General features: G+C 43.0%; 1 protein-coding gene across 3 annotated transcripts in view; it reads left to right on the top strand.

The window, feature by feature from the left end:
• ASTN2 (astrotactin 2) overlaps positions 1-23,597 on the top strand; it is a 570,610-nt gene that overhangs the window by 465,454 nt on the left and 81,559 nt on the right. For all 3 annotated transcript variants that reach the window (XM_075184700.1, XM_075184701.1, XM_075184702.1), the window contains 2 exons: positions 65-198; positions 2,675-2,823. In XM_075184700.1, the coding sequence (XP_075040801.1) occupies positions 65-198; positions 2,675-2,823 (283 nt within the window). The remainder of the gene's footprint in view (positions 1-64; positions 199-2,674; positions 2,824-23,597) is intronic.

A 23,597-nucleotide genomic window follows, 5' to 3' on the forward strand; every position in this document is an offset into this window, starting at 1 on the left:
CTATGGCATAATGGGTAGAGACTATAAGAATAACACATTTTAATTAGTGCTTTCCATTCTGCAGGTGCTTAAAAAGGCATTCATGAGCTTATACTGGTGTTCTGGGAAGGGTGAAGTCATTGAAGACTGGTGTCGATGCGATCTTTCTGCCTTTGACGACAATGGATTACCAAACTGCAGTCCCCTCCCCCCACCTATGTAAGTCGATATCGAGATTGTATGTGTCTAACATGACCTTAACTCCCAAATGAAAAATTTAAATGGAAAAAAAACTGATTCCCAACCTACAGCTACTCAGTACCCAGTTATTTTGTAAACACAAATAGTAATTTATGTAAAAGAATTACTGACCTGGCTTTGTTATCTACTGTAGACACACCTCTTCTCCAATCACTATTTATAATTATTTCCATGGGAAACCATTTGCCCTACATGGGATTGTAGGCTACAAGACACGTTCCCTGCTTCACCTGCCGTCACTGTGAACAATGACTTTCTATACCTAAAGCCAAACTTGACTTAAAGTTGGGCGTATGTCAATCTGTGTATATTTCTATACTGCACATGAATAAAAAGAAAAGGTGTGTATCTAGATTTGTGCTTATCATAGACTTGCATCTGCTTATTCCTGTAGAGGAGGAACGGGGACGGGCAAGTTAAGTATATTAAGGTCATGTTCACATTAGTGTACTGCAACCCCTGGAGATGCGCCCTAATTTGACCTGGGCGCATTCCCAGATACTCCTTTTAGAATGTGTACCTTTTGCCAGTATTGGAGGCCTGGGGGTAAATGTATCAAACTGCGAGTTTGCCAGCGTGTTGAAATCGCGGCAAATCGCTGTATACAGGTTACGCAAGTAGCGTAGCGCATGCGCAATGCGCTACGTTAATTGCATAAGCGCTTAATACTGTAATATGTGATTTCCCCAATAGCGTGGGAAAATACCACAATACAGTACTTAGCTCTTACGCAAACAGCGTAAGAGCATTGCGAAACGGACCTCCTACTCCTACACTGTTTTTGGCAACCTGGCTGGCTGGGACTTGTAGTTCCACAAACAAAATTGGTGTCAGTTTTTTTTTTTTAACCATTTAGCGCCGTATTACACTACTACCCACAGCCCAGGGGTAGTAGGAAGAGCCCTAGTGCTATCAGCACTGGGCTGGTTCTTTCTAGGGGGGGCCCGCTCGTTTTTTTCAGCGGACCCCACTCCCTAGGGAATCCAGCCCAGCGCTGAACAGTCTAGGGTTGGTTAGTCATTATGGCAGGGGGACCCCTGCCGCGCGTCACCCTGCTATAGTGCCACCAACCCTGGCTGGTTTGCCTAGTGCTGGTATAGTGAAAATCGGGGGGACCCCACGCAAAATTTTTCCCCGATTTTCACGGGACCAGCACTAGTCAGGCAGCACTAGGGTTAAGCATAAATAGCGGGGGGACCTCACGCTTTTTTTTTTTTTTTAACTTTTATCTGTTCTTTAACTTTTTAACACTGCCAGGGCAGTGTAACAGTGATGTGTTGATACAACACGCTGCTATCAAGCAGCGTGTTGTATCTGGCGTGTTTAGAAGCAAACTCTCCTGAGTTTGCTAACTCGCAGCTTCATACATTGTAGACTTGTATAGCTGCAGTGGCAAACAGTGGTGAGTTTGATCTCTGGCGATTTTGCAAGTAGCGATTTTGACAGAAGCAGAACTCTGGCGATTTTGTATGAAAACTCAGCTTCACACATCGGCTATTTTCAACTCTCCTGAGAAAATCGCTGGAGTTGCAAACTCGCAGCTTGATACATTTACCCCCTGGTGTAAAAATATGTGGTGGTGATGATGGTGATGGCACCAGCAGTACTATATAGCCACTTCTGATTGGCTGTATACATATTGACGCTAGAAGTGGCAGTACTTTATTTATTAGAGTTGCGGCTTATTATATACAAGTCACAGATGTCTATTCAGAATTCTTTTTGGTCATTTTCATTTGGACCACTTTAAAGTGGTAAACAGTGGATGTGGGCATTAGAATTCTATAACATTTTATATGGAAAATGCGACTTTCACAATTACTAAGTACACTGTCAAGGCACTATTCTCTCTTTTTTACATTATTATATTGTGTAAAAACAGGGCAATGCGATTTTCACATTTAATACTAATATTGTCAAGCCGCATCACTAACTTCAAGCGTAAATATACACATTTGTACCCTTGATGGTTGGATAAATATTACGTTTTGAGTTAGACTTATATTGCGATATTTGTGACGGAACATACACACATAAATAAGATTTTTTTGTCGTAACAGAATCTTTACGCATATGTTTGGAGCGCTAAATGAGCCCCTTAGTGTTTTAGACAACAATGGTGGTAAAATGATGTTTAAGGAAAAACATTCCCCTGCAGTTTAAATGTTTTCCCAGAGGGACGATGCAGACTAACAGAAAATGTACCTAACCAATAAAAAAAAACAGCTGCATACATCCCTTTGCATACAGATTTCTTTTAATTATTATTTTTGTTCATTTTTGTTTTGTTTGTTTTTTAAGTGGAGTTGTTAAATTACAGAGACAATTTTAACGTTTTGGTCTATGCCACTTATTTTATGCCCACACTCTTTGTTCTCTTTTTAAGTTAACACATTATATTTGTAGTCCTTCTCTTTTTGGTGCCTCTTTGCAGGTTTCGTCTCTCTCCCATTATGGAGCCCTCAAGCACTGTTGTAGCTCTCGAATGGCTGGATGTTCAAGCTGCTATAGGGACCAAAGTTTCAGATTACATCCTTCATCACAAGAAAGTAGATGAATACACAGACACAGAGCTGTACACAGGTACGCTAGGCACTGCTTGTTCAAAGGACATAGTTAATAGTAGAAACAAAAATAATTATGTAATTCAAATCCAATTCCTGAATGTAAATACTGTCATTTAAACATACTTATAGTTATTTTAACATAGATTCTTCAAGTGTTAAAAACTACTGTATGTTGGAGAGATGCAACACAATTCATCAACAATAGTTCTCATTAGTTGATGTTTTGTTGTTAATGATTATGTTGGAAAAACTGTCTGCCAGAATGTTCCAAGCCTACAGAGTGTCTCTTGTGGGCCCTTACTAACCTTTTATATCTGTGTGTGGACCTAACCCGTTCCAAATGAATGAATTTCACAATATAACAGAACTGTTACCAACCTTCACTGCTTTTTCAGGACAGGATGACATACATTCATGACTGTTCACTACTACCTATGCATATGTAGGTGTTTTAAATGTATGCATTATAACCTGACTTTAGTATTCTTTTCTGTGAAGTTCTTGAGGAACTGTATGTTATACTGGCTACTCATATTTGCACTGGAACTGATTCTATGCTTGCACAAAGTCATGTTTTTCTCTACAATGCCATTAGAGCATGAGTTTTCCCAGTATTTCTATAATACGTAGCATTTAGGGCAGTCTTCATCACTGTAGACAAACAGAAAGGAAAGTTGTTCAATCAATTTATAGGTTTAACAGCAGGTGCTTGAAATGGTGGGGTTATCCTGAAAATACAGAGAAAAATCCCCAGCACACCACTGTTAACCAGTAACAAAGCTGCTATTTCTACTTGTACATAAAAATGCAGAATTCTTAATTACACACATTTGCAAATGTGTGCTAAGCTACCAGCAATTTCATGGCGCTCCTGCCAATAGGGTGGTCCTAATTCTAATCAATGAAAGTCCCTATTTTTGGGTCATACATATATGTGTTTTTAAATTGAGAGCTAACTTACTCAGAGGTACCCCAAAAACCTCCAAATGGCAATACAGCACCAGTACTCCTCATCAGTGATACCAGAACTTGAGAAGCAACTTTCCTTTCTGTTTTGTTTGCTTGATAGGCATGCTCTGGTATCAGTACTGATGGGCGCCGTGAAGTGGCGGGTGGCTTAGCATACATTTGCAAATGTGTGTAACTAAGAATTCTGCATTTTTATGCACGAGTAGAAATAGCAGCTTTGTTACTGGCTAACAGCTGTGCGCTGGGGATTATTCTCTGTATTTGCTCCTTTCATAACTGTAGAGCCAGCCAAATGTACCCCTATTATCAACTTCCACTCAAGGTCACTGAGTTCTTTTCCCCTAGCATGACTGCCAAACCATTGGGCAACCAAGCCTGCCTAGCTTTTTTATATCTAACCCTACCTCACAACCACACTTATATTACAGCAACTACTCTGAATTCACTTTGTATACTTCAATTAACGGAAGCATTCATGTATTTACTTTTGTAGTTATTTGTATTGAGACCAGTGGACAAAGTGGGGTTGTATATGCTGGTATGCCATACCACCACTTCTACTGTCTTCATTGTAAAACTATCAAATTCCATTGACTTACATTTGTATTACCTTTTTCATATCACCACTTCTAAATGTCCACTTTGACTATTGATTCAGACTGCTCCACTGATTCAAACTATAAGAAAACTCTTAAATAAGAAAAATCTTAAGTGAACAGTGAATGCAGAGTTCAAACATTCATAATCAAAAGCTGGAGGTCTCAACATATGTAATTTATCTGGGAACCCCATCAAGACCACCACATATACACTACATAGCCAAAAGTATGTGGATACCCAAACATCACATCCATAGGTGCTTGATGAACATCTAGGCCAAAACCACGGGCATTAATAAAGAGTTTGTCACCCCTTTGCTAGTATAACAGCCTCAAACACACTAACTAGAAGACGTGTCCACATACTTTTGGCCATGTAATGTATATCACTCCACACATTACTTAAGGCCCAGGGGAGAAGAAGAACTGTCTAATTGGACTAGTGTTATAAACCCATACTTGCCCACACTCTCAGAATGTCTGGGAGACTCCTGAAATCCTGCTAGGTCTCGAGAATTCCTGGGAGAGCAGTCCATTCTTCCACATTCTGCAGGACGGGGGCCTCGAATATGCGATTCGGAAGTGAAATGCTAGAGAGGAGGGGGCAGGTGCACAGATTGCATCATTTTGGCTTTGCACCCATGATAAAATAATTCACCTCTACTCTGGGATCTCCCAGAGGGGATAAACTTAAAGTTGGCAAGTATGTATATACCATAGTTGAATCATCTTAGTAGTTTTATTATTTTCTTAATTTCAGGCACCTTAATTCCCTCTGTCTGTCCCCTTCCCACTTTAGGGTCCTGTAAAGTATCAGTAAAGGGCTGTACCCAACACGCTTCTTATTGATCTTCCATCCCGTTCAGTCTGAATTTATATTCTGATCAGCAGATCTAGCATGAGACTGGCATTTGGGAAGAGAAAGCAATTCAGCCCTGAGCCCCTATTTTGTATAAATAGCAGTATATCTATAAACAGTAGTATATACTTGTAATGAAAACATTTTATTGTTTGTATATTGAAATGTACTATGACAAAATAGATTGTAAAATATTTTCTGCAAATCTGAGTCAAAACTAGAATTAGAGCATTGTATGTCATTTTACTGGATAAGGGAATACAATTGCTCATCTCTTTTGATTAATGCAGTGTCTTAAATTACAGAATTGTACAAAAGCTATTAAATTAAAACTGCAGGAAACGTTTATGAAGACTGGTGCACAGGTAACTGAATAAAAAGGTGCAGTGACCCATAACAACCTACAGAATATGTAATTTCTCTATAATAATCACAGTTAAAACAAACATTGGCTTACAATATCATACACGGTTTAGAAATAATCACGATATACAAAATACTGTCATTCAGTCTCTCGCACATCACTCAGTTACACACACATCAGTCATTTGCACACACATCAGTCAATCAGTAACACACATGTCAGTCAGTCTCATGCACATCAATCAGTCAGTTACATGCATGTCAGTTAGTCAGTCACACGCACGTCAGTCAGTTCTTCCCACTCTCCGACCACCATTTTGTTTCCCTTACTCCTTCCTCATCTCCTGCACCCCTCCCCAAGCTCAAATCTACCCTTTCTAGATGAAATTTTGTTGATGCACTTGATACTGCTATTTTCACCTATTCACTTGAAACCCTCACCACTGCTCTTAACTCTGCTGCCCACCTTTACATCTCTAAACCCAAATCTTGACACTCCAAATTTGTTCAGTTGGCAATCCATATTTACTCAGGCATGACAAATAAAGTTCCGGGAGATCCAGTTAAACACCTTCTCAGCTTCAAGGGACAAAAGCATCGCTGGAGATCGCTGATGGTTAATGATTTGTATGAGATCAATTTCCCTCCTGGTATTGTCCCTGTCCTGGCGTCCCAGGATAAATTTCATTTGATTATAATGAATCAGATCTTTTTTGCATGGATCTTAACATCAGAATTGAGGAGCGATATATAGGCCTATAGCTAGCACATTCTCAGGGATCCTTTCCATCCTTATGAATCACCACAATAAGGGCTTACAGCATTGTTTTGGGGGGTTGAAGCATCAAACAGGGAGCGGAAGCGGGGGACCAAGATGTGGGAAAATATCTTGTGACAGGCTGCGGAAAAGCCATCCAGGCCAGGGGCTTTGGAGGACTTTTGGGCCTTAAAACAGCAGGGATCTCTTCCATGGAAGTGTTCTCATTCAGTTGGAGTGCCATCAGGCGGGAGAGTTTAGGGAGCTTAGCACAGGCCAGGAATTCAGTGATGGCATCCTCTGAGGGGCTAGAACGGGAATGCAGGCTGTCCTGATTATATAGTTGAGAGTAAAAAGAGTTAAACTCTTTACTGATCAGATCTGGGCTGCATGAGGAGGTTTTAAGAGCTATTTGCCCGCAGCCTAGAGGCCAAAATCCTATCTGCCTTGTCTCCCTTTTCATAATAGGTCTGCTTCAACCATTTCAGAGTCGCAGCAGTATGTTCAGAAAGAAGGGGATAGAGGTCAGATCTAACTTTAGTGAGTTTTTCTAGCAGTATCGGATTCAGTGAGAGTTTATGTTGACTTCCCAAATCTTGAAGCTTACTGGCCAGGGACTGGCGTTTTGATGTTCTGAGTTTCTTATGTTGGGAGGCGGTATTGAGGAGGTGTCCCCTCAATACCGCCTAATGGGCTTCCCACGGGGAGGTTGTTATGTTGGAAGTATTCCGTCAAAAGGTGCAGAGTTGAAGGAAATAAGAGGGGTTGTGCATGTTATGATTCCTAATATGAACTCTAGGGAAAACAGAAGTGTTTGAATAAAATAAAGTATGTTTATTAAAGCAGATACACATGGAAAGCCAATTGGTGCAGAGAACCTATGAACATCAACTCTGGACAAGCATTGGTGTGTTTCAAACATATGAAAATAACATGGTTAGTCCATACAACAACAGTTCCAGGATATGAAGGGTTAACCATAATACAAGGTAGCAGGTCAACCAGGTTTGAGCCACAGATGCAGAAAATGATTTATAGCTCAGTCTATAGCGACACACATTCAAGGTTGGGTGTAATACCTGAAGTGACCTGTATGGAGATGGTGTTGGAGAGAAACACAGTACAAGTAGAGACCAGATCAAGCTGCAAATATGGATGGTTGAACACAGTGAGCAGAGGTAAATCCAAAGGAGCAGACAACAGACATCAGAAACCTGAGGCTGGGAAGTGGAATTGTAGACGAAAGACAGAGTCAAATACCAGACAAAGGGTCAGCCCAGGCAGCGATATGTGTACTCGGGGACAGCCAAAGGGTCAATTCAGGCAACAATTATGGATGATCAGGTCATAGGCAGAAGTCAAACCGAAGTAACAAAATGTAGCAGATCATCACAAGAATAACAGATAAACAACAGCAGCCAGGAACAAACTATGAAATGAAAGGAGCAATGACTGAGGCAGGTATATAAAGCAGAGGAACAGGTGCAGGCACTAATCAGAGAAGGAGATTAACTCCTGCAGGCGAGGTGGAATGTTCAAGGGTAAAACAGGAACACTTCTGGTGGGATTGAGGTACTGCAGCCAGATACGAGTTACAGTCAGACTCCTAACAATGCAGGAGAGATTCATCAATCCTGCATGTGGAGGGACGAGGGCAAAATGCAATACCTGGGAAATTGCAGAAATTGGAGTACGGTCTGACCAGACCATAGGGTGTATTTGAGCAGATTGAAGATTGAGTGTCAGTTCATGGCTGAGGTAGATCATGTTCAGCCATGAATAAGTGTTATGAACCACAGAATTAAACATATAGGGCCTGATTCGGCGCACAGTTTGGGAACCACTGCTCTATGCACTTGCAAAAGGAGGGAATCAAGCTTACTCAAAAAATTGCCGCTGGTTTTGATTAGTAAACATTCACTACAGTACATAGGGTGTTGTTAACTCTACCCACCAGGATCAGATCCCTGCCCTTTGGATCTGCATGAGTATCAAGCTGTTAGAAAACAATATGCAATGCTATGAGGATTACAATCCCCCTCTTTTTTGTCTAGCATTTCAAGCATGATAAGTAGAGGGATAAAGTTGGGTTCTCAATTGGGGGGTATACACTTTGTAAAATGTGTTTCTTCTAGGAAAATCAGATCACCCCTGTGTTGTTTAAGTGTGAGAAAATGTTTTGGGCATCTGTGTGGGCTGTTCAAACCTTTGACATTGTGCGAGAATATACTAAGGATCATTCTTGGCAGTATTGAGAGCTGCTCCAGAACCTTTAGCGAGAGTCACACCAGCTAAAGAGCAAGTGGAGAGAAGAGGATAAAAAAGAACAGAATTAGCAGTGGTAAGGAAACAAAGCACACCAAGTATCTACTGTGATCTACTGTGTACCGACCCGGCTTGTCAATTAACCCTTCTCCTGCTGAATCCCTGGCTTATCTGCATCAACTGATCTACTGTGTACCGACCCGGCTTGTCAGTTAACCCTTCTCCTGCTGAATCACTGGCTTATCTGCATCAACTGATCTACTGTGTACCGACCCAGCTTGTCAGTTAACCCTTCTCCTGCTGAATCCCTGGCTTATCTGCATCAACTGATCTACTGTGTACCGACCCGGCTTTTCAGTTAACCCTTCTCCTGCTGAATCCCTGGCTTATCTACATCAACTGATCTACTGTGTACCGACCCGGCTTGTCAATTAACCCTTCTCCTGCTGAGTCCCTGGCTTATCTGTATCAACTGATCTACTGTGTACCGACCCGGCTTGTCAATTAACCCTTCTCCTGCTGAATCCCTGGCTTATCTGCACCAACTGATCTATTGTGTACCGACCCGGCTTGTCAGTTAACCCTTCTCCTGCTGAATTCCTGGCTTATCTACATCAACTGATCTACTGTGTACCGACCCGGCTTGTCAATTAACCCTTCTCCTGCTGAGTCCCTGGCTTATCTGTATCAACTGATCTACTGTGTACCGACCCGGCTTGTCAATTAACCCTTCTGCTGAATCCCTGGCTTATCTGCACCAACTGATCTACTGTATACCGACCCGGCTTGTCAGTTAACCCTTCTCCTGCTGAATCCCTGGCTTATCTGCATCAACTGATCTACTGTGTACCGATCCGGCTTTTCAGTTAACCCTTCTCCTGCTGAATCCCTGGCTTATCTACAACAACTGATCTACTGTGTACCGACCCGGCTTGTCAATTAACCCTTCTCCTGCTGAGTCCCTGGCTTATCTGTATCAACTGATCTACTGTGTACCGACCCGGCTTGTCAATTAACCCTTCTCCTGCTGAATCCCTGGCTTATCTGCACCAACTTATCTATTGTGTACCGACCCAGGTTGTCAGTTAACCCTTCTCCTGCTGAATCCCTGGCTTATCTACATCAACTGATCTACTGTGTACCGACCCGGCTTGTCAATTAACCCTTCTCCTGCTGAGTCCCTGGCTTATCTGTATCAACTGATCTACTGTGTACCAACCCGGCTTGTCAATTAACCCTTCTCCTGCTGAATCCCTGGCTTATCTGCACCAACTGATCTATTGTGTACCGACCCGGCTTGTCAATTAACCCTTCTCCTGCTGAATCCCTGGCTTATCTGCATCAACTGATCTACTGTGTACCGACCCGGCTTGTCAATTAACCCTTCTCCTGCTGAATCTCTGGCTTATCTGCATCAACTGATCTACTGTGTACCGACCCGGCTTGTCAATTAACCCTTCTCCTGCTGAATCCCTGGCTTACCTGCATCGACTGCATTTAAAATATTATTTTATATGGCATTATTTTGTTTTTCCTGATTGTACATTTACAAGTTTCTACTTTTTACCTGTTATTATTCTACTATTTATATGCCTTTATCTTGTTTTTCCTGATTTTATATTTACCAGCAACTAGTTTTACCTGTTATTATTCTTGCCTATTTCCATTGTCCTTATTACCTCTCCTTCTATTATTCTTTGCCTTCCATGCCCTAATTGGTTATTGTCCTCCATCTTGCTATTGTCTCCCTGCTTATTCTTACCTGTTATCCGCTGTCCTTACTATCTTACTGTTCTGCTATCATTCTTACCTGTCTTCATTGTCCTTATTATCTCACTGTACTGTTGTTCCATGCCCTCCACGCCCTAATTCGTTATTATCTTCCACCTTTTCATTGTCTTCCTGCCTTTGTTCTTACCTGTTTTTCACTGTCCCCACTATCTCACTGTTCTGTTACTCTCTCTCCCTAGTATGCCTCCCCGCTCTCACTCCATACCCATACTCTCCCCCCGACCCTACCTCTCCCGTTCCTCCCCGCCATCCCCCGCGCGCTGCTCATCTTGCTAACCTCATCCCCATTTCCCCCCTCTCCTCTCCCCCTTTCTTCTGTGCCCTCTGGAATGCCAGATCCGTCCGCAACAAGCTGACTGCTATCCACGACCTCTTTCTATCCAACTCCTTTAACCTTCTTGCCGTTACTGAAACCTGGCTCTCCGATTCTGATACTACTTCCCCCGCTGCCCTCTCCTATGGTGGCCTCTCCTTCACCCACTCCGCCAGGCCTGGTGCCCGCCCTGGCGGTGGAGTTGGCCTCCTCCTCTCCTCCATCTGTACTTTTCGTGTCATTCCCCCTGAACCCTCCCTCTCCTTCTCTTTTGAAGCTCACTCCATCCGCCTCTTCTACCCCATCCATCTCCGCGTCACTGTCATCTACCGCCCCCCTGGCCCCACCTCCCTCTTCCTTGACAACTTTGCTAGCTGGCTTCCTCACTACCTCTCCTCCGATCTCCCCTCGATCATTCTCGGTGACTTTAATATCCCCATCGACAACCCCACCTACCCTGCTTCCAGCAAACTGCTCACCCTCTCTTCCTCCCTTGGTCTCACCCAATGGACCTCCTCCTCTACCCACTGCCTTGGTCACTCCCTTGATCTTGTCTTCTCCTACCTATGTAATCTCTCCGACTTCTCCATCTCTCCCTTTCCTCTATCCGACCACCATCTTCTCTCCTTCTCTCTCTCCTCTTCTCCTGCTCCCCTCCCCCTGCCCAAACCTACTCTGTCCATACGCAACCTCGATGCTCTTGACCCTGCCTCTCTGTCCTCCTCTCTCGATACCCTCCTTTCTCCCCTTTCCTCCCAGGCCTGCCCCAACCAGGCGGTCTCCCTCTACAATCACACCCTCACCTCCGCTCTGGACGCGGTCGCACCTGCCCACTCCGTCCACCCCCGCTGCTCCAAACCCCAACCCTGGCACTCCAAATTTACCCGCTTCCTCCAAAAATGCTCCCGTTCCGCTGAACGTCACTGGAGAAAATCCCGCTCCCTGGCCGACTTCCTCCACTTTAAATTCATCCTTTCATCCTACAGCTCTGCCTACTCACTCGCTAAACAATCTTTCTTTAAATCCCTCATCTCTTCCCAGTCCTCTAACCCCCGCCGCCTCTTTGCCACCTTCAGCACTCTCTTGGCCCCCTCCCCTCCCCCACCCCCTCCTCCCTGACTGCCTCTGATTTCGCCTCCTTCTTCTCCTCTAAAATCGAGGCCATCCGACTTGAAATCTCCTCCTCCACTCTCTCTTCCACCCCTCCCACTCTTCTGTCCTCCCCCCCAACCACCTTCCCCTCCACTCCTTCCGTCCCACCACCGGCGAGGAAGTCCACTCTCTCATTTTATCCTCCCCCCCCCACTACCTGCCCCCTGGATCCCATCCCCTCCCACCTTCTTCGCTCCCTTTCCCCCACCACCTGCTCCCACCTCGCTCACCTCTTTAATCTCTCCCTCTCCACTGGCATCTTCCCCTCCTCCTTCAAACATGCTCTCGTATCCCCCATTCTTAAGAAACCTAATCTCGACCCCACTTCTCTCTCGAACTATCGCCCCATATCTCTTCTCCCTTTTGCCTCCAAAATTCTCGAGAGGCTCGTCTGCAGCCGTCTCACCTCCTACCTTTCTGAATACTCCCTCCTTGATCCTCTCCAGTCTGGTTTCCGCCCCCTCCACTCCACTGAAACTGCCCTGGCTAAAGTCACCAATGACCTCCTCTCTGCAAAAGCCAGGGGCCACTTCTCCCTTCTCATCCTCCTTGACCTCTCTGCAGCCTTTGACACCGTTGACCACCCCCTCCTCCTTCACACCCTCCAGTCTTTTGGCCTCTCCGGCCCAGTCCTGTCCTGGTTCACCTCTTACCTTACTCACCGTTCCTTCTCTGTCACCACCTCTGGGTCTCTCTCCCCCCCATCCACCCTTCCAGTCGGGGTCCCTCAGGGCTCTGTTCTGGGACCCTTACTCTTCTCTCTATACACCTCCTCCCTGGGTGAACTCATCAGCTCCTTCGGCTTCAGCTACCTTATCTTCTGCCTCTGTCCCCCTACTCTCCCTCTCTCCCCTGCGTCTCTCTGTCTGTCCACCCCTCCCCTTAGATTGTACGCTCCTCTGAGCAGGGCCATCTCTCCTCCTGTTTCCACCACTTCTAACTCTGCTCTCCAGCTACTTAGCCCTCCTCCTCGAGGGTCCTCCACCCCACGTCCACTCTCGCTCCCTCCTCCCCCCTGGGGGTCTCCCTGTCTTCCGCGCCCTCCTTCTTGGGCCCCGTCGTTTGCAGATCCTCCCTCCCCCTTCCCTGCCCTCTCTAGCTGTGCATTGAGCGTACTGAGTTGCTGTGTTTACTGTACTGTGCTGTCTCCCATTGTATTGTGATTTTGTTTGTCTCTGTACGGCGCTGCGGATGCCTTGTGGCGCCTTATAAATAAATATTAATAATAATAATAAAGTAGTACCTAAATGAGAACGTGAGTGGGGGAGGTGAGGTGGAATATCCTAAGCTACAACGAAACTAGAAATAATTCTAAATCAATGCAAAGAGACACAAGTATGAGGTGAACAGAGGAGAGACAAGAAGATCCATCAACATAGTATGGATATGATGACCGCAGGTCCACTTGAAAAGAAGAGAGAATGACAGTTTTCCAGGTGGAGCCGAAAGAAGAGAGACTGGGCCCAATCTGCCTAATATAAAACAAAACTTCAAGTTGTGGATCTAGAGGCGGAAGACTTGGCAGCTCTTGACAATGTTGACCAATCTTTCTGAGGGAGTCACTGATGTTTTGAGGAGAGATCAGAAGTACCGTTGATAGAGCCCGACCACAAAGGGGCAGAGAGGGGGGCCAGAGTGGGAAGTTCCATAGTAGTGTGGAGATGGTGGACATCTTCCAGAGTTCAGAGTTTTAGCAGATTGAAATTTATTTTGGTGCCAAAGTAGAACACGGAAGGGAAATCTCCATCCGTACCTTATATTGTTGTCTTGTAGGTTGTAATGGGTTTGAATTCACGCCTCTTGAGTAGTGTGACCCTAGCAATGTCCTGCAAAATTTGGAAGGAATGTTCCCTCGAATGAGACAGCCATATTTACGTGTTTCCCTTAAGATTGCTTCCTGGGTGGTATATTAATGGCACCAGAGAATAATATCTCGAGGCTGGGAGGAGTCCTGCAAATTTAGTTTAAGGACCCTATGTGCTCTATCCAATAGGAGGTGGTCCTCAGGGGTCGCTGGAGATAGGTCGAACAAACAGACATTTCAGATATTATTCCAGAGAAGTGGGCACCCTGGATTCTCAGGCTATTGCGTTGAACCCAATTTTCTTGGTCCTCCTGTTGTTCCTGAAGGAGGAGCATATCTTGTCACAGGCATTGAAGCTTCACATCCGGCAAGTGTTATTATTATTCAAACAACCAAAAAATTGTAAGTGGGCGCTAGTTAACCTTAATTGTTGATATCAAGCTGCAGCTGATCTGTGCAGGTTCTGGATCCTGCTAAAACACGACAGAGCAAATATAAAATACAGAAATAGCGCAAAGCTTGGTATCTAATAATTTAATAGATTAACAGAGCTTATAGGTAGAAATATAAAAAACTGAAACCGCAATGGAGTATCATAAAAGGACCAGAAACAAAATAATTGGCACAAAATTCATCAAAGTGCCAATTAAATAGTAATGGGTTTGAAAACCAATGAACATCAATATAAAATACAACTCAATATAATAATAATGAACTGCCAGTTGATCAGGCTGGCTATAATGACTATGCATATGCGAAAGTGAGCATACACACCGGTGTTGTCAAAATTGTATTTTCAGAAAAAATAATGATGTTAAGACCTATTGGTATAGTAATTTTCAGATACTATCCAGATACTATCCTGTTATCTAATAATTTTAATGTTACATCTATTAAAAATTATTAAAATTATTATCCGACAGGTAATAAGATTGGATCCTAGGTAGGAGATTTGCGTGACTAAGGTGTTCTGGCGATGAAGGTAGGCCGAGACCCAGGAGGAGGCTCAATCCAGCCAGATGATAACACCAAACGTGGGCCTTCCGCCTCCTGAAGCTGCAGATAGGTACCATAGAGGAAAATTGGGGCTCATGCTACAGATGTGAGGCAGGATAGACAGGGTATGTCACAGACTGCATCCTGCCATCTTGGCTGTCAGGCTACACCTCCACTACACTTCAATTTTTACCAATATGTCTATGCAATATGCTGAAGCCCCATCAGAATATTCATTATAGGTTTAAGGTCCGACTTTTACTGGGCCACCCCAAGCCATTGTTTGTTTTCTTTGTATTCAAACCACTCCAGTGGCTCTGCTTGTATACTTTTGTCCTGCTGGAATATACATCTTCTCTTAGGTTCTAGGCCTCCTGTATACTTTCTTTCAAATGAAATAAAGTGCAGATTACTGAAGTGCCTGGGTTATATTTATCACATGGACAAGTTCTTCCATCTCTACCCTGGTAGACTCTAGCCCTGTTAGATTTGCTGTAGGCCTCTTGGTGGCATCACTAACAAGTGTCCTTCTTGTATGGATTCTCAGTTTTGGAGAAGAGACTGTTCTCAACATATTCACATTTCAGTTTCTTTGTTGTGGACTTGCAAGTGAACTGGGTGATATTAAATGTATTTGAAATATCTTATATTCTTTCTCTGATTTATTATTATCAATATCTCTTCTTGGACTTGCTTTAAATGTTCTCTGATATTCACAATAAAGCTTTTATTTGGAAATCCAATAGCCAACTGTGGGACCTTTCACAGATGGGTAATTCAATTGAAACACCAGAATTGTAGACAGGTGGACTTCAGTCAATGAATTTTTTTAATTTTATATATATCTCTATATATGTATGTCCTGTAGCAAAGACTTTCCTTAAGGGTCTGCAAAATAAACAGAAAAATAGAGACTAAGTAAAATCCAAAGAAACAAAAGAGCTATGTAGGGATCAAATATAGACATAAAGGGCCTGATTTTTGTTTGATTATATGCCCACTTGCATAGCGTATGTTGTGTAAAATAGCTCTCTGCTCATGCCCAGAAACAGATTTATGCCAATGAGCGCAGTTTCATGCAATTCATGTCTGAAAGCAAATGTCACTTACTACTGCCTATGACTTGAGAGGCAGAATGGGGAAGGGAAGCGACAAACTAACATAGGCCATGTACAATAAGGGCGTTCCAACGCAGATGTGGACGATTCAAGTCTTGGGTTTCTTGTAAGCACGCATGATTTCAGCCGTATCGTTTGCACCCACTACAGGTCAGGTGTAAATGCCGACTGATAGAGATGACTGTCACAGCATAGTCTTTGATTTAAAAAGTACACATATGTGTGCCACTAGCTTGCTCTGAAGATCTTATGCAAGTAAAATAGATTGTAAAAACACATTGTATGTACAATACGCATTGAAAGAATCTTTATTTAGGTAATTAATGTTAAAAAATATATTATTTGCAATTTAATATTTCTAAAAATGATTATGCTGATTAGTTTTTATTTTATTTCATGATCAAATCATTTTCATGTGATCTGATGTGACCTTTTATTGTACATACACTTCTGTGTATACTGCAATCTGTTCTGTGTGTCTACATACTGAAAGTGTAGGCAGAACATACTTGCACCCATATTCAAAGGCAAACATATCTTGAGATAGGCTTGGATTTGAATATGGTCTGAACTACACACATGTTCCATGCTCTTTTTTGAACCGCAGCTTATGCGCAAGTTGTTTTCGGCTTTGAATCAGGACCCAAGTTTAAATTCTTAATTTAGTCCTCTCAGTGATTATGTTCCCAGATGGTAAATCAATTGTATCTCTTCCTGTGCAACAACTTATCCTGATCCCCTTCAAGTTTCAAGGGGGAGAGGGAATATGATCAATTGGGATGAATTTAAAGTCACATAACTCTGTCAAAAAATGCCTTATCGCAGGTGGCAAAGAGGTTCTATCTTCCATAGTACAGAATCTAGCTTTTTTTTCCGGGAGGATCTGTGTAATTCCATCTGTTCTTTGAACATTCTGCTGTTCTTTCTTACATATAATTTATCACGTAGAGGTACTGCCACATTATACATGTCAATAAATATGTCAGTTTAGATTGTATCACAAAGCAATATTGTTCCAATTTATTCAGAATACACAATAGGATGTGTACCACATAACACACCATGGATTTATAAAAAAAAAAAAAGGAAAAAGAACAGAAAAAACACACTCAATATTTTTTTTTCTTTGTGAATATAATATATCACAACAGCAGAAGATTAGATATACCACATATCTGCTGCTGCAGCCTAATCTTTTGTAAATCTGAATAGTCAATTCAGGTTACCGTAGTTTTCTGGTCAGCTAGGACATCTTAGCAGTAGGGGCTGGTAGATCATGTTGCTCCAATTCAGATGTAAGGTTTTCCCCGTCCTGTAAAAGAATAAGGAAGGCCCTTTGATACCTTTACTCAGAGGAATATTGGTTATAATTATGTTCCAATGGTACATAATGCTTTTAGTAATAATCCTTCAGAAAGGTCCTTGCTATATAATAATGTTTTGACGATGAGATTCAATAAATTATTTGTTGCCTTTACCAATGCTGGTATATTTTAGCATTGGCCGATTTTCTTTATACTTAATTATCTATTGAGCTCTGCACTGTGCCTTTGAATAGGTTTTTGGCATGTGCTGTACTGGTAGCATTTTGTTAGATTATATATATATATATTTATATATATATATATATATATATATATATATATATATATATATATATACAGGGCCGCCATCAAGGGGTGTGTGGCCAGTACAGCTGTAAGGGGCCCTGACAGACTAGGAGGGCCGGATAGATGGAGGGGTCTGTCCAGGCCCCCTGGACTGTCTGGCCCCTTAGCCCTCCTCTCAGATGAAGACCTCTTTGGAAGTACGAAACACGCGGGTCCCCCAGCAAAAGCAGACAGTGGAACGCAGACAGAAAACAGGAAGTTCAGCTAGACCAGAAGATGCACCAAAACCGGAAGACGCTCGGACGCCGCTACATACAGAAACACCGCTGACCAACACTTAAGCCTGAAGTTAAGCCTTTAAAACTCTTTTCTCTCCCTTTTTTCCTTTTTACATATTTTCTGTAGCCTAATTCAGCATCATATTTAATCAGCTTCTCTACCTTATATTTATTTTAATTATCCTCATAATTGAAATGAATTCTATATTTATTTTTATTTTTCATATTATTTTACATATTTATATTTCCTCTGTAGACATTTTTATATTGATTTTCTTTTTCTTTTTTTAAATCCCAAATATATCCTATATTTAGTTTATTATATTTAATTTTACATGTATATTGATTTTTAGTTCTAATTTACCTTTATTATCAATTTTATTTATTTTTATTTAAAAAAATTATATCATTTTTATGGTACATCTATATTTATATTTATTTTCCTTAATATTTATATTTTTTAAGAACACTGTAATGAGGGGCGGTATATACGGCGAAGAGAGAGGGGGCATGTATGGCAAAGAGGGAGGCGGGGCATGTATAGCAAAGAGGGAGGCAGGGGTGGCCCTGCCATACGTACATATGTGTATATATATATATATATATATATATATATATATATATATATATATATATATACATACAGTATATGTACAGTATATGCACTGTAGGGGATATTTTATATTTTTGCTCAAGGGAGTAAGTGGTAAATCACTTAAGCAGTAACAAACACATCAATGAAATAGACCTAATGTAAAAGCATAAAAGACAATTAAGCAATAAATGTCCATATTATTCACTCCCACAGAAAATGGAGAAGGTGGCAGCCTTCCAAGACCCTATTGCTAGCTGGGCTTTGGCAGCTTTTAATCTATTTATCCATTTCACCGTTGGGCACCACCAATCTCTATTTCTTTAAATATATATATGCAATCAATTATCTGTTTTTTATTCGCAATTAAGTAAAAGCTTTAGTGTTTGTTTTTTTCATTTGACATTTCAGAGTATTTTGTGTTGATCAATGATACGAATTCCCAAATAAATCCACTCTGATTTCATGATGTAAGAACATAACATATTAAAAAAAATGCTAAAATGGGTGATTTTTTTTAAATAGCTGCTGTAAAATAACTCCATTAATGACTTAGTGATGTCACTACAGTGTAGGAGGAAGTTTTAATTTGAATGAATAGAACAAATAAATTAAGTGCTGTTACGAATATTTATTCAAATAATTAAAGATGCATTTGTAAGCACTGATAGTCATCATCAATATTTATTTATTTGACAGCACTGAACAATCAGTAATACATAAAACGGAAGCATGCAGGTTAGTTCATACAAATACATATAGGAGGAAGAGAAAAAAAATATTTTATTAGTATAAAATATGGGAAAAATGGAATTACATTAGACATCAGAGCAGAACGTAATGAAATCTTTCCATGAGGACAAGGAGATGAGGACCGGAGATGATATCTAGTATCTCATGAGAGCAAACACACTAGAGGGCAGGGGAAAAAAGAAACAATAGAAGTGGTGGGAAACAAATGGATGGGGTAGGTGGAGGATGAAGATGAAGTTAAATTAGAATGGGGCAGGATAGGCAAACATGAAGAGGTTTAAGGAGCACATGAAAAAATTGAGTTTGGAGGAGAGTCTGGTCAGACGGGACAGGGAATTCCAAAGGTGAAAAGGAAGAGGGAATGTGAGGTGGTCGTAGGAGTGGAGGAGAGGTGAATGTCATGAGCAGAATGGAGTTGATGAGTAGGAGAGTATTTCTTGACAAGGTCAGAGTTGTAAGAGGGGAGACATTGTAGAGGGCTTCATAGGTGAGAGTAAGCAGTTTGAATTATAATCTGGAAGGAATGGGGAACTAGTGGCGGGCTTTGCAGCTACAGACAGAAGAAGTGGAATGGTGGGAGAGGAGGATTAGTTGTGATGTTGCAAGACAGACAGCAGGGGGACAGATAGGTGACAGGCAGGCCAGAGAGAATGATATTTCACTAATCAATGTGGGAGATGATAAAAGCATGGACAATGGTCTTGGTGAAACCAGGGGAGAGGAAAGGGCGAATCATGCAATGTTGTGAAGGAGGGAAGAGGATTGCTTGAGGATGTGAGACTAGAACTTGACTGTGGAGCCAATGATGACCCCCTAAGCAGTGTTCATGGGGAACAGGGTTGAGAGTGAAGTTATAAAGTGTGAGAGAATCTGGAAGAGGGGATGTGACATTGGTAAATGGAAAGATGACAGGCTCAGTTTTGGTAATGTTAAGCTTGAGATAAACCAGCCATCCAAGAGGAGATGCTGCTGATGGGGCAATCAGAGAGTTAGGATGCAAGCTAGGAGAGGGCAGAGAACGCTAATACAGTGAAGGGTGTCAAGGAGAAGAGGGTGGCCAACTGTTCCAAAAATGTCAAAGCTGTCAACGAGCACAGAGATGTGGCCCTTTCACTTATTTATGACTATCAATTGTCACCTAGATGAGTCCAGCCTCTGTGGAGAGGGCTAAAGCCTAATTTTAATGAGTTAAGGAGAGAGTGAACAGTGAGAAAATCTGTTAAATGTTTGTAGACTAGCCATTCAAGAAGATTGCAAGGGGAGCTGGGATATGGGGCAGTAGCTGAAGAAAGACAGGGTCAAGAGATAGTTTCTTGACAATGGATGTGATGAGTGCATATTTGAAGGGAAGATGCCAGTAGAGTGGGACATGTTAAAGAGGTGGGCTAGGTCATGGCAAGCATCAGACAAGAAAGACTGAAGGAGGTGGGAGATGGGTCAAGGGTACATGTCAAGGGGGAAGAGAGGAGTGACAGGAGGGAAGGTGGAGAGAGTGACAGAGGATTTGTGGTGGGGGCATGATAAAAGGAAAAGCTGTAGGGAGATGTTGTGATGTATGGAGTAGATTTTCCCCTTAAAGTATGAGGTTGATGAGGGATAGTAAAGGTGGAAGGAGATGGGGGGCAGATAACGAGTTGATGTTGGCAAAGAGGTGATTGGTGTTGTTGGACTGGGAGGAGATGCAGGTTCTTAAGCAGGTCAGTTTAGCAAGCGAGAGGGCTTTGTACTATGAAGACGGGATGAATTTGAAGTCGATAACTTCTGCATCAGAACGAGATTTCCTCCAGAAATGCTCAACAGAGGGAGCTTTGAGCACCAGGTGTCACTCACCGGACCGTGAGTGCCTCTACGCTGGTGCGTGGCTCCCTAGCCTTCCTGCCGGCACCTATCTTGAACCGCGGCCGTCCGCCATCCTGATGGACTGCGCATGCGCAGCACCCAAGAAATCTTGTGACTGTTGCTTTTAATCTAATTGGTTGATCAGGCAACTCTCCCTATTTAAGGCACCTGTGCTCATTACCTCATTGCCTGATCTTGAGTCTCATTCCCTGTGAGTCTCTGAAGGTGTCTCCTGTGTTCTACTAGTGTCTTCAGTTTCCTGCTGATTCCTGTTCTACTCATCGCTGGTCTCCATACCCGCTACTGTCTCCTGTGTACTACTAGTGTCTTCAGTTCCTGTGGATTCCCTGTGCTACTCATCGCTGGTTTCCATACCTGCTACAGTCTCCTGTTTCCTGCCTGTGTCCTCAGCTGGACTCTGATTACCGGTTCTACTCACCTGTGGTTCCTACACTCGTCTCTGCCGTTCAGCGTCTCTGCAGTCCCTGCATCTTCCTGTGGACAGACTGTTCTACTGAATAGCGGTATGCCTATCTGTTATTGACTTTCTACGTTTACTCTGCATATCCGCTAGGACAAGTTTCCCCTCTCAGCAGCTGTATCCATACCCGCTATAGACTGTTATTGTTATGCTGCATATCTGTTTGGAACAAACCGTACTACTCAGTCGTTATATGCATAATTGTGATTGACTATCCGTTATTGGCCTGCATATCTGTGCTGAGCAAGTCTCTACCAAGCAGCGCCACACATACCGTTATAGACTTTGCTGGATACGCTGCATATCTGTTGGGATCAAGTTCCTCTGTGCTCTCAGTGTCTGCATCCTATTATCCTTTGTATGCTTCCACTCATCGACACCTGTACACATCCTCACCTATTAAGCAGTGGTACAACTTGCTGTACGCAGACCACTGACTTTCCCGCTACCTACCTGCACCTGGACAAGTCTTCTCACCATAAGCAGTGGTACAACTTGCTGTACGCAGACCACTGACTTCCCCGCTACCTACCTGCACCTGGACAAGTCTCCTCACCATAAGCAGTGGTACAACTTGCTGTACGCAGACCACTGACTTCCCTGCTACCTCCCTGCATCTGCTCACGTCCATCCTGATCTCCGTGTTCAAATCTGCCTTTCCACAATATCAGCTAGTCGCTGACTCATTGACCAAGATAGCTGCAAGTCACTGACTTTCCTATTCTTTATTGGCATTCTCTCTCCATCTGCTGTGATATATGTTCCGCTAGTCACCCTGCTACCAGAGGACCGTTGTGTTAACTTCACTCTGGTAAGCCCAGTCATCTGGTGAATTCCTGGGCAAGACTCCTAGTGCCCGTGACACCAGGATTGGGTTCTGGAACATCAGAGGTGAATATTGTGGCAGGGTTGGCTTCATTCAGGGCTGCAGAGACAATGAAATAGTAGAAGGAGTTTGCTGATTTAGAGCTGGACAGGGAGGAGAGGGATGAGGTGTAGTTCAAGGGAGGCTGAAAGGCAGGAGGGTTTGATGAGATCATGAGTGGTTGCATTGTGTCTTTACAGATTTGGGTCTGGGAGAGGGAGTGGGGAAATGTGGAACTCGGAGACATCGGAGATATCAAAGAGGTGAGAGAACACGAGGTCCAGGATGTGAGGTTTTAGGGGGCACAATGCTGAATATGTAGCCAGGAGGTAGTAAGACACCTACGCTACCATCATGGTGGCCATCAGGGCCTGGACTGTGGTGTAAAGGATAGTCCACCATTGGAGAGGGCGGCAGCAGAGATAGTGCCAGAGTTTGGAATTCAGGTGTCAGTGAGGGCAAGGAATCTGAAGGTGTGAAAGAGGCATAGGTCATGAATTGCGCAGATAAAGGGGCAGAGAGAATGGGAAGTGGTTGGAGGAGCAGAGAGGGAGGAATATGGTGGAAAGAGGACAGTGGGCAGATAGTGGAAATAGCATAGGGCTTAGAACTGCAGGAGGGAGGGGTAGAAGTGAGGAAGAGGGGAGGGCGAGTATCAGATGGAAAGCAATGGTGATGTTAAGGAGTATGGGAGTGGGGAAGTAGAGGAAAGTGAAAGGGGGAAGGCGAAGGCCATGGGGGGAAGGGGGAAGCAGTTAGGACAAGACATATGGTAGGATTGTGTGAAATAAACAGTGGAGAGAGAATCGTAGATGGGTAAACACAGGTAATGGGAGGAAGAAGATAGTTTAAAGGGTCAACAGGTTTAGTTATTAGAGGTGACGAAGAGAGAAGGAAATGTGGGTGGGAAGGGTAAATGAGATATGTGGATGGCACAAATTAATCCTGTCTGTTGGAAGTGAAGAAGGAGGGAGAGGAGAGGACAGAACTCCTATGGCAGTAAATGGAAGAGGGGTAGAATGCTAGAAGGTAGCTATGCAGGATACTGAAGGGTAGTGATTGGAAGGTAGTATGGGTAGGTAGGCAGGATGCTGAAGGGTTAGACCTGCTGAGAAGTGCAGACGCAAAAGGCTGTGATGGATCACCAGAACATGGCATCCCAGGCTAAGCGAGGACCTGACTCCACTAACTGAATCAATAAATATTTGGCCAAACTGTTAAGGAATTATATCAATTAGCTCATATGCAGTGCTTCAATGACAATCTAAAACACTTATCTTTCCTGTCTCGTTCTGATGGCCACCTCACACCAAGTACAAGTAGCCCCTGCCACTCTCTGCTATTCTCACTATGCTATATGCAACTATAGCTGGTACTCCAAATAGA

This window comes from Mixophyes fleayi, chromosome 9 (genome assembly GCF_038048845.1).
Source record: "Mixophyes fleayi isolate aMixFle1 chromosome 9, aMixFle1.hap1, whole genome shotgun sequence".
NCBI classification, from domain to species: Eukaryota; Metazoa; Chordata; class Amphibia; order Anura; family Limnodynastidae; genus Mixophyes; species Mixophyes fleayi.